Source organism: Magnolia sinica, chromosome 19, assembly GCF_029962835.1.
Source record: "Magnolia sinica isolate HGM2019 chromosome 19, MsV1, whole genome shotgun sequence".
In the NCBI taxonomy this organism is placed as follows: Eukaryota; Viridiplantae; Streptophyta; class Magnoliopsida; order Magnoliales; family Magnoliaceae; genus Magnolia; species Magnolia sinica.
The window spans coordinates 50,208,389-50,220,779 of NC_080591.1; the positions used below are offsets into that span (position 1 = coordinate 50,208,389).

Sequence of the window (12,391 nt, forward strand, 5' to 3'; positions counted from 1 at the left end):
TTCACCAACTCAGTGTAGTTAGGAATGCTAGCGCAATACATCTTCGTATTGATATCGGGCCGCAGACCCTCTAAAAATCGCCGCATCCTCATCAGTTCGTCTGCTAAGATCAGTGGAGCATATCTGGCTAACTCTGTGAAGCGGTTCTCGTACTCGGCCATAGTCATTCCTCCTTGTCGGAAGCGAAGAAATTTATCCTCCTTTTCATTATGATAAGTGAGGGGGAAATACTTTCTGTGAAAATAAGTTTCAAATGCGTCCCACGTCCACAAGTATCTTGCGGGGACGATCCGTAAGATGCTATCCCAGCAGAGACTAGCCTCCTTTTCAAACATGTACGTAAAACTGGGCAAAGGCTATGGATAAAAACTGTAGCTAAAGGCCTATGACTACGGTTAAAGTCCGTAGCATGACCATAGCCATTAGTGCCATAGCCATAGGTCTAAAAGTTATGGCTTCGGATTTCCTCCGTAGCAATATAAACAATGGGTACAGATTAAATCCGTAGTCATAGCTTCCGTAGCACTAAGGTATTTATAGCTACGGATTATATTTATAGCTAAAAATAGAGCGAGAACTATATCAATAGGCTGAAATTAGCAACAACTACTGTTTTCATATAAAGGGCTACGGTTAATAGCCGTAGTGATTGAAGCAATAGGTATGGATTAAATCTGTAGCAATATTTTCCGTAGCTCTAGATTATATACAGCTACAGATTATATCTATAGCTAAAAGTAGAATGAGAACCGTAGCAATAGGCTGAAATTAGCACAAGGTACGGTTTTCAGATAAATGGCTACGGTTAATAGCTGTAGCTAATGCCTATTTTTTAAATAAAAAATTTAAATAATAATGGCAGTACACCCTGATAACTCATATAAGCTATTATAGATAAGTGCTTCATGGCTAAATCATTCATTCATTCAATCAAACACAATCAATCATTCATTCAATCATTCATAATCATTCATTTATTCACAAAAGTACAATGCCAACATAATAGTTATATGTCTATTTAAAGTTCTCATTAACAGTAAGATCCAATGCCTTCTTGTAGCCAAATAGCTACTCAACAATTGCAAGCGAAAACTCCATGGATGTGCCTCTACTGGTTATCAGTTTGCCATCAATTAACACCCTATTATCAACTTCGCTTTGATCCGAAAGTTTATTGCACATGGCTGAAAATCAATTTCATCATACAAAATGGAAGAAATTGCATGTTATGACGTTATATGTAAGTGGCTGAAAATGTGTTTGTGGGTGTTTTGAAGATTGAGCTGAAAATGCAATGGATCCACTTGAACAATGGACACTCTGAGGATTGTACCTCTAAGGCCAACCCCAACAGAGGCGATTGCCATGACAGTCGGGCCAGCGAGGAACCTCGCAACCAATTTGTATGCAGCGAGTTTAGTCCCACAGGCTATGATTCTTGGCTGCAAGGCCATGAACAGTCCTGAAAATTTTTAAAATTCAAAGGTAGTTCAAGTCAATGCAAAACACTTGAAAAACAAGGACTAAGATGATCTTACCGAGACTGAACATGGCCATTCCAAGACTTACATTCGACAAGATCGTGACAGAATTTTCCATGATTTGAGGCTTCTTAACACCCCATCTACAGTAAGAAAGATGTTAGAAGAAAATTAGATTCAGGAGATAGATATTGAAAGAAATTTGAAATTCAAGACCTGTGAAAATCACCTACAAAATACAAGAGCCCAGCTCAAACCCAACAAGCTTGCATATGAATTCGGGTTCTTGATAGCTTATACCAGACCATATTCAGAATTTGCCTCATCATCTTCAATGAAACCGAGATGGATTCTCCTTTAGCTTCCGGCCTTTTATTTTCTCATTGCTTTCTGCCTTTTCTAGTTTTTATCCTGTTTGTTGTCAAATTTGTGGTGCCAAAATCACTATTATACTCCTTATATATAACTTGCATAAGTGAAGCTCTCTCAAGGATCAACATTCATGAACAAGCTAAGCTCACAACAAGAACTGCTCACAAGACAAGACTCAAGCTGAACGCAAGACTCAAGCTGAAAAGAAAGTACAAGGCAAGACTCAAGCTGAACTCAAGACTCTTTCAAGGTTGAGCTACATCAAGGTTTGATCTACATCAAGACTTCAAGGCTCATACTTCAAGGTCTCAAGTTCCGAATGTTTCAATATCCATACTTCATGGTTGAGGTTTGATTAACCATAGGTTGACCTTAGAAGTAGGTCATTTCGGATACATAAACCGAATGTTTATTTTTCATGTGATTGGTCTGTTCTTCGACTAGTCCTAAGTCTTCTTCGACTAGTCCTAGACTGCCGACCGATCTAAGAAATTCCTCGATCAGTCGTGAGTTTGTTACAAATTTCGGATAAAATCTGTTAGCCTTCGACTAGTCTAGGAATCTGTTCGACCAGTCGTAGGAACAGTGTCAACTAATCTTCGACCAGTCGTAAAATCTTCGACTCGAAGTCCAGCGAAGATTTGCAGGACCTACGACCAGTCGAAGGAAACCTATGACCAGTCGTAGGTGACCTACGACCAGTCGTAGAACGGTCAGAGCATATCCCGCCGGATTTTTCAAATATCTGTTGTTGCTTCGACTAGTCGAAGAGCTCCCTAGACCAGTCGAAGACACGATCTTCTCACTTATAAATAGTGCACGAATCTCAGAAGAAATCATCGAATTAATTAATCCATTCAAGCCAATCTTCGTCGAACTTCTGAGAGATAATTCTGTGCTCCATCTAAGCTAAGTGTGCTTATTTAATATTCTCTTTCCTTAGCTTTATTTAATTGATTTTGTTTCTGCTATTCCAATCTGATTTGATAAGAGGAATTGTTATTCCCTTTCTTTGGAATCAAAATCAATTAAGGCAAGCCCTATTTGGTTTAATTTAAAATCTATTAGAATTAGAACCATTGTAATCGAGTACTGGACATTGAACTTGGACATTCAATCATCTACTTTGATTTGGTTCTACCGGGCTGCTACAACGAAGGAGATATTTAGGTATTTTACATATTGTAAATTCCTTTCTATTATTTTGGTTTCTTTCAAGATTTGCCAGAAAAATCTTGTTATTTTGGTTATCTGAGGAAAGCCAGGAAAACTCAGAAGTGGGGTTTTTTAATTGTGTAAGCCCACATTCAAAGACACAATTGTAAGGGTTTTGGGTGAACCTGGGAAAACTTATTTTTAGTGAACGCTAATATCCCCTGTGTGAGGATATTAGGAGTGGAGTAGCTTTTTGTGTGGCTGTTGTATAACAGTTGGTGAACACACAGGCGAACCACTATAAACCCTTGTGTTGTGGTTGATTGTTTTATTCTTCTAATTTTTTATTCTTTTTGTGGGATGTATGTATGGTGGTGAATGTTGTAATTATTTTCAAGCTTTGTGAGAATGTTGTAATAGCTTAAAATTTATTTTCTGCTATTCCTTTATAAGCTTGATTTTCAATTTCATTTGAAAGTTGTTCCAGCAAGGTTGCCCTGCCATTTTTATGGTGTATGGCTGTCCCTAAAACAATACATTTTTAATTACAAGTCATTTCAATTCAGTTTATATTTAATATTGTATTCCTCTTCGATTTGAGACTTGATACAAAGACCTTTCTAGAAATAAGGTTGTCCTACCATAAACTCTGGTTTTTGGTGTAAGGTTGTCCTTAGAACAACGTTTGTATCAACCTCTCAAGATCTGAATTTTGAGGTTATTTTAATTTACTGCATTGTGATTTACTTTGGCTATCATATTCATATTAATTCTGCTGTTATAAGTTTTAATTTGGCACTATCCTATTCACCCCCCCTCTAGGACATATAGCTTGGCTTTTTCAAGTGGTATCAGAGCCTAATAGTATCTTCTTCTCTGCTGCATACTTGCATTGACTGCTCATAAAATCCTGTAATTCCGAACACCCATTTTAAAATTCATGGGAAGAGAGTGAAAGAATGCATGGCAACTCAAATCACTCTCCATAAAAACCTGTAATTCTAGACACCTATGTCCAAATTCGTGAAGAAAGAGCAAAAGAACATATCAAAATTTAAATCCCCCTCTAGAAGATCCTGTAATTCCAATCTTCCATCTTTGTTTTCGTGCAAAAAGAGTAAAAGAACATATTGAAACTGAACTCTGTTTCCATAAAAGCACGTAATCCTAAACACCCATTTTCAAATTCACATGGAAAGAGCAACACATCTAAAATTCAAATCTCTGTCAAAAAAAGAAAACTATAATTCCAAATACCCACTTCCAATTCATGAAGAAAGACTAAAGATCACATCGAAATCCATCGCTCTCCCCGAGGACTTGAAATTCCAAACTCCCAACCTCAAATTCAAGAGAAAAGAGCAAAAGAACAAAGCTGAATTCAAATCTCTCTCTGAAAATCTGCAAAACCCTTAACCAACTGTTCTATACAACAACAACTGTTCAACTAAACCCTTCATACCCTAACAACTGTTCCACACACTTCAAAATTCTGCTACCATTCTTCTCTAATCAATGCTATCCAAATGAGATGCAACAGTTTCCTATAAGTGAAAAAGAAATTCATCACCTCAAAAAATAAAACAAATACACTCCACCTCGGAAAAGAAAGCCACCTGAAAAGGAAAGCTAACATGCACATCCCTCTTATAGCAAGCCATCAGCAGCAATATTTTCCTTGGTCACCGAAATTTTTACAATTGTCACCAATAGAAAAATAAAAAGAAAAAGAAAAACCATAAAAACATTATTTTGTTTTAAAATATTTAAAATCCAGTAAATGATATTTACTCACAAGAATAGAGGCAGTGAACACAGCATTTGATATTACTTCAGGAAACCTATACGAGTGATCAATGTACAGTAAGTACATATGCATGAACTGATGTCATAAATGAACAAGAAATCATCAATGATTTCCTCAGCATGATGTCTTGCCAAAAGTGTTGTAATCCAATGCAAGGCCTCAATTCTAGTAGCATCCCATTCATTAGATAGTTGTCTGACAAACATAACTACTACACATTAACATCTAGTCATATTACATAAGAGGAAGAAAACAACTTCCCTCTACAGCAGAAATGTAACCATTTTGATCCTTGTTAAAGACCTTGAAAGCCTCCTTCAGTTCCTCCACATACTTAGTGTCCTTCATAACAAGTGGAAATGGGAAAAGTTAGAAACGCCTAACAAAAGTTGGCAACTATCACTGCCAAATAATATTCATAAGGATTAGAATCACACAATCACACAGTGTGGTTTACTACTCTATTAGGAGGTTTAGTATAAAAGGAAAAAAAAAAGGGCCAAATGCAAATTCATATGTGTTTGTATTTTTTATTTTATTTTTTTACCTAAATCTCGATCTAACTTATTTTCTTGTTTAGTCCCTGCACATCTGCATGCATACACATATATGCTTATATTGCATTGATAGGTGATCATGATCTCTGGCACTTGAAAAAAAATGATTTGCAATTTAAGTGAAAATTAAGAGACACATTTATTTGAATAGCTAGCCATGTTTTCTGCACTCAACTAGAATTTTCGTGGTAAATGATGATTCAAAGGGATATCTATATGAATCAAATTCTTCATCCAAATCTTAGCTGATCTATATGAATAAGAGGAATGTCTACTACCATGTTGGATTATGATATGTGGTTGGACTTGGGATGATGTAGATGGGATTTAGTGATGGATCTGCTCTTAAGATTTACATGGGCTGCAACATAGGGAATAATGTAAAATCATGCTCTAAATACTTTAAAATTCACATGATTTGGCAACATGAGCAAGCTAAAGATCTTTATATTTTTTTCTTTCTTGCGTTTTGGTACTATGGGTTTTAGTCAGCACACGCATGTACAAGGCAGCTCACGTACATGCCAGACATCAGCCAGCATGGCAAATTTGCTATGAGATCCAATTCATTCATTAGAGCGGAGCCTCTACGTAGATGCTATTGCCCAAGAATCAGGTTGGTCCACTCATCAGGTGGGCCACAGTTTATGAAACAAATATACCACTGAAAAAAACTTGGCTGAAGTGTCTTTACCCATCCAACTGATTCTAAGATTATGGCCCACCTGCTGAATGGACCAGATTTACTTTCATGCAGAAATATCTACATGGTCAAAACCACCTGATGAATAGCTTGGACATTGCACCTGGACGCTGCACTAACACTACAAGAAAAGGGGGCTTTAGCCTCAGTTCAAAAATGTGACTAAAAAGGTTATAAACTGAGGCTAAAGCCTTTAGCCTCGGTTTTTCCTCAGTTGTCCAACCCGAGGTTGAAACCCCCATGGTTAAAGGCTTTAGCCTCAATTTTAATACATTGGTTTCCAAGCATAAATCTTACTTCTTGTGGATAGATTCCAAACCAGTCATCAAGCATTTTTGTGACCCCGATTTTTCTACTATAAACTAATGAGCCTGTTTTCCTCGCAAAAATAAAAAATAAAAAATCATGCTGCTATTTTGAAAAAAAAAAAATATAGGAATTTTATTGCTGAAATGTTGGTCACCTTTATCTATTCACATCTTTTGTAGATTTTGATTGAAGTATAGATTAGACTTTGAAAAAAAAGAAGGTAGGTTTGGTTTGGCTTGCTGTCAATTGTCAAGCCTATCAAAACATTGGGCTATGTCAAGCCTATAAAAAGGCATGCATGTTTTATAGATTTTGCATAGTAACATCATTAGATGAAATACCATAACTCAAAATAGTGAATCTACTAAGTCAAATCCTAGTTAGGCTTAAGTCTACTGCTACACATATATTCTAATTGTCTTCAAGCCCCATATGATCTAAGAAACAGTAACAACAAATACATTTAAGGTATTTACAGGACTTGTAAGAAAAGATCATGGAAATACTTTGTCCGTTGGCGCTTCTTGGCAAGGTTTTCAAAAATCTGTTGTACATCTGCAAATGTGACTGGTTTTGATGAGTCAAAGGACTCCTGCATGACCAAATGCCAATGAAAAAAAATCTGATGTGCCTAATGCAATCAGAAAGGATATAATCAACAAGTAAATGAAATTTTAAAACACTTACATGCATGCCATAGTAATCTCCCATTCTGATGGTCCTTCACAAAGAAAATAGTTGGATGAAACTCAAAAGTGAAGCAAATACTAATTAGCTAGATAGGGGGACTTTGGATGCCAAATGTTCTATACACTTAGCTAAATAGATCGTTTCTCAAATTTGAACACTCCAAAGATAGTGATTAATCAGAAGAAACCGCCGACAAGTAGAGCATGTGAGCCATTGCTATACTTTTCTAAATCATGTATGCTTAGAAGAATCAGATGGATTGATCATCTGTAACAAGGGAGGTCCTTGTGAGTATACCACTATAAAAGGAAATGGTAACAAAACAAGAAAGTTGATGAGGTAGAGCCATTAGAACTGGAACGTGGTAGTGCCATCCCTTTATTGCACATATATGGGTTATGGTCATGTGTCAATTAAGACCGTCCATCCAGTAGGACACATCTTAAATCATGTTCGCTCTAATTTTTTATTTTGTTAGGTAATCATAGCTTAAATTTATTCTCCTCCTCTAACCAAATGTGGGCCATTGACCTTTTTTTTTTTTTTTTTTTTAGGGAGGGGGGGGGGGGCGGTTAGTTTGGAATCTGCCAACCAGATGGCCAGGACCATCCAATTTATATATTTTTAATCCTATTTCATCATCAACAAGGGCAATTAAATGAAAATACTGAATTGGCATGTCATCCCTGTCGTGTGTACTATGGAAAGGTCTTTGTAATCCTATACTGGTTCCACCCACTTCTGCTTTTTCTTCTTCTTCTTCTTCCTCTTCTGCGGCACCTTTAAGAAGCAAGCCTAAAAAGGTGGAAAAAAGGTAGAAAAAGGTGGAAGTTATGTTAGAAAAGTCTTCAAAGGGATTTATAAGTGGTTTGGAAACGTGAAATTTGAAGAATCTACATCTATAGTAATTGGATTCTTGAGAATTTCAGTGTGTCAAGTTTTGTTTGGCACCTTTAAGTTTAAATCATCTACTTTCTACCGTTAATATATTGGAAATGCACATTGTACAATCATATCCCATATAAATAATAATAATAATAAAGAACAGATTTTTTTTAGATAATCAATGCATCGAAAGCTAGAAACAATAGTTGATTTCTACTTTCTAGAGAAGTTTGCAACAAAAGATGAATTCAGGCAGGAATTTCAAGGGATCAGAAATAACATTTATTTAGATAATAAGTGACATGGAATATACACTAAGTGTTCTAGATTAGTCGTGTTTTTTTATTAGGACTACCATTCCATACAAGTTGCCCAAAAATTCAACAGGAGTGCACCCATAAAACTCAGTGCACTACAAAGATTTATTGGGACAACAAAGTAAGCAAAAATGGAGTCCATTGGCAGTCCCCAAATTCAGGTTTCAGCTGTTATGATGCATAGAAATGTCTCACTATGACATGCTCAGAATTTTTATTTACAAATAGGAGAAGTGTCCTTTTACATTTACATGCATACACAAGTAATGGCGATTAAATCTAGGAGCTTGATCCAGAATCAATATTCAGTCCAAAGCATTGCAGGATCTTAATAGATTTTTCCAACCTTTAGAATGGGCAGATTATATTCTTTTTTTAAGCTTAAAATCTGATCAGTCCACACATAGATTTCCAACTAAAAACAAACAAACAACTAAAATATAATTTTCTCAAGATTTGCTAATTTAGCTTCACTTACAGCAAGATTTAATAAAAGGGAAATTAGGAAGTGGTGCCCTAGAGCCACTAATGATATACAACCTTTTCACGATGTTAACAAACATCCTACAGGAATGGAGAGTTAGAATTTCAGTCATTTGATGATCATCCTGACTCACACTGTCACACATGTATGAATGAGTTGCATTTTTATTTTAAATATGATCGAGATGCAGAGGAAAACACACGACGTCATAACAGAAATGCAAAATCAAATGTAATAGACATACTCCCATGGCACATTGCCGACAAGCATTCGATCTCCTTCATTGTCTTCATAAATAAGAACATAGTTGGGAGTTACTACCTTGCCTTCTTCATAAATAAGAACAAAGAATTTTAGAACTAAACCATCAGATCTGATGAAATCAACATCATATCAAATTAAAAAAGGAAAAAAAAATCCTCAACCATAAAAATGCTATAAAAAATCATAAAATCAACAGATTTCCAACAGAAAAGGGGGAAAAAGTGAAGATCGAAGGGATCTGACTGGCTCGTTCTTGTCAAACATGCCAAATGCCTCCTTCAACTTAGAGATCTAATCATCCCCAAAGTTGCCTCTATAAGCGTCAACGTTGGAGTGGACGCAAAATTGACCATCTTCAACGAAAGAGATCAAGAGCGAGAGGGGGAGAGAGATCGAGAGCAAGAGAGGGACGGTCGATTGAGGAGAAGACGAGGGAGAGATGGGGGTATTTTAGGGAGAAGACAGGGGAGATGGGGGTATTTTAGGGAGAAGACGAGAGATTGGTTTTTTTTTTTTTTTTTTTAAGGGAGTAAGGGTCCGACAGTGGGTTTTTTTAGGGAGGAGATGAGAGAGATGCGGATTGACTCGGGATACAGGGGCTTTTACAATCAATTTGTAACCGTGGTTCATTTTGAGACTTTAAAAAATGCCGGTAATTCCTGCATTTCTTGTAGTGATTAGACCCATGAATATATAAAGCTGAAGGTAATTTAAAGGCATCTACGGACATCTTTTAGGGACATACCTGGCACTCAGTTGACACATGCTGCCAGTTTTTCCTTGATGATGCTCCTAGCCAGCTTCTTGCCTGCAGTTTCATGGCCAAGATGGATCAAAAAGGCCCGGTCACGACAAGTGATCCGGACCATCGGACCTTAGATCGGGCGTATCTCGCAATCCGGAATGAGTTAGCTGACGTAAAATATATGATTTTGGGGTAGAACGAGCTACTTTAGCCAATCAACCCAGCTATGCTGGGTTGCGCAGCCCGAAATTGCGAAAAACCCCTTGATTGACGGTCGTTTTCCTGTTTTAATTTCGTTTTTACTATAAATAGTAAGTTTTAGTTTGATTATAACTCTTCATCCGTTGGGCTTTAGGAGTTGCGCCCAACGTGAAAAGAGCTTAGAATAATTAGGGGAACGGTTTGGTGAAGCCAAATAGGACACTTACTATTTTTGGCCGAAAACCTTGCGCACTAGTAGACATCACGACCGTCTATAAATAGTAAGTTTACTATTTATAGTAAGTCGCGGATTCTAGGAGTTTGAGTTGTAGTTTGATTATGATTTCTTTCCCATTGCTTGATACCCTTATTTAAAGGGTTGTGAACTCGTTTTTAATCAATTATTCATCAATCAATTTCGAATTTATTAGAATTTATTTCTATTTTCTGCTTTCTTTCCTCCTAGATTTGAGAAGTCTTCGTGAGGAGTCCAGAGAAGTTCCGTGGATTCGGAATAGTTATCCTCTTGAGGAAGACGGTGCTCGACCTCACGTCCTCCCTGCATCAAAAAGACAATTATCAGCTTGACCCAAAACTTTTGCGACCCATTAATGATCAATCACCACTGTTTTTATGGCATGGTTCACCTGAATTCACCTTTAACGGCGGCAGCTTTCGAAGTAGCACAACTAGAGAATCAGCAAACCATGCAATAGCTGCAGGCTTCCATCGACCGTATAACGGATCTCTTGGCGGAAAACCTAAGTCAACTCCGTGTTCCTGGTGGCAATCCTCCACCCCCAATTAATTGCTCTGATCGTAGGATAGTACCAGCAATGCATCCAAGGGTCATTCCTGAGGAAGGGGGCTCCAGTGAGGAGAAATCGATGACATAATCTTCTAACACCCCAGACATAGCGGCGATCGAGTTGATCGAACGGATCGAGAATTTAAGATGAGGGTTGATATTCTTAGCTTCAATGGCCAACTACACATTGATGATTTTCTCGATTGGCTTTCTGAAGTTGAGTGATTTTTCGACTATATGGACATCCCTAAAGCAAAAAAAGTCAAGCTTATGGCCTACAAGTTGAAAGGAGGAGCTTCAGCTTGGTGGAAGCAACTGCAACTCGCGCCAACTAGGTAGACGAAAGCACCAATCCGTACCTGGCAGCGGATGAAGCAACTACTACGTGCCCTATTCATCTCTAGCGATTACAATCAGGTATTATTCTAACAATACCAAAATTGTCGACAGGGTAGTCGGTCGATGAGAGAATACGCAGAAAAATTTTACCGCCTGGCGGCACGTAACAATTTGGTCGAGACTGAATTGCAGCAAGTCGCCCAATTCAATGGTGGATTGCATATGGCTATCCAAGATCGGGTCTAGATGCAGTCCGTTTGGACGATGAATGATGTGATTAAGTTGGCTACTCGGGCAGAATCGCAACTTGAACGACCTAACACACAGACCTATCCTACTGCAAGGATCCCTGTGGAAGGTCTGCCCCAGGGAAGTGCACAGCCTAAGGGGAAGGAGCCTGTAGGAGCATGCACTCAACCTCTTACGTTTGAGAACCGAGATCAGGGAAGCGGGCAAGATAGACCCCAAAGGGGTGTATCGACTGCTGCTGGTCCAAGTAGAATCCCGAACCCCTATGCTCGGCCAAGGCCCGATAACTGTTATCGTTGTGGCCAACCGGGCCACCTATCAAATACTTGTCCCCAGCAAAAAGTGGCAAACCTCACCATCAATGATGGTAATGCTGATAACGCTTATGAAGATCTAAATATTGAAGAACAAGAGCATACCACCGAAGATAAGGCAGATGATTCAGGTTAGATTCAGTAAGACCACGGCGAGTCGCTCGTCGTGAGGCAACTATTATATGTGCCAAGAAAAGAAGTGCATCCACAACAGCATAACATCTTCCGCACTAGGTGTACGGTGAATTGAAAGGTTTGTGACGTGATCATTAACAGTGAGAGCAGCGAGAACATCGTCTCCAAGGTCATGGTGGAAAAATTGTAATTGAAAACGGAGCGTCATCCCTCTCCATATACAATCGGTTGGATCAAGAAGGTCAGCGAAACAAAGGTAACTGAACAGTGCACCATATCCTTCTCAATTGGTAAACATTATAAGGATGAAGTAGTATGCGATGTGGTTGACATGGAAGCATGTTACATACTACTCGGTCGGCCCTGACAATCTGACCGTGAAGCCACTCATAAAGGGCGAGATAATATATATATCTTCGTTAAGGACGGCCGGAAGACCAAATTGGCCCCTATGGATCCAGAGGGACTACCTCAAACTTCTAAAGTGGAGGGTCATTTTCTCTTAACCATACGGGACTTCGTGGAAGAATCAAAGGAAACAGGACAGGCTTATGCATTAATTGTAAAAGGGAAAGA

At 38.1% G+C, this 12,391-nt stretch overlaps 1 protein-coding gene across 1 annotated transcript; it reads right to left on the bottom strand.

Moving 5' to 3' along the window:
• Positions 1-1,226: 1,226 nt before the first annotated feature.
• On the bottom strand, positions 1,227-5,756 carry LOC131234611 (probable auxin efflux carrier component 1b). Its single transcript, XM_058231543.1, has 4 exons — positions 4,804-5,756; positions 4,625-4,685; positions 1,539-1,624; positions 1,227-1,462 (listed from the first exon to the last, which is right to left on the bottom strand). Exons 2-4 carry the CDS (start codon positions 4,648-4,650, stop codon positions 1,227-1,229), a joined length of 348 nt encoding a protein of 115 aa, XP_058087526.1. The 5' UTR covers positions 4,651-4,685; positions 4,804-5,756.
• Positions 5,757-12,391: the final 6,635 nt, after the last annotated feature.

Coding starts and splice junctions, on each gene's coding strand:
- LOC131234611 (XM_058231543.1), bottom strand. CDS start 4,650: ATGTGCATGTTAGCTTTCCTTTTCAG. Junction 1,625..4,624: donor ATGTTAGCTTTCCTTTTCAG/GTGGCTTTCTTT, acceptor TTCTTACTGTAG/ATGGGGTGTTAAGAAGCCTC. Junction 1,463..1,538: donor AATGGCCATGTTCAGTCTCG/GTAAGATCATCT, acceptor AAAAATTTTCAG/GACTGTTCATGGCCTTGCAG.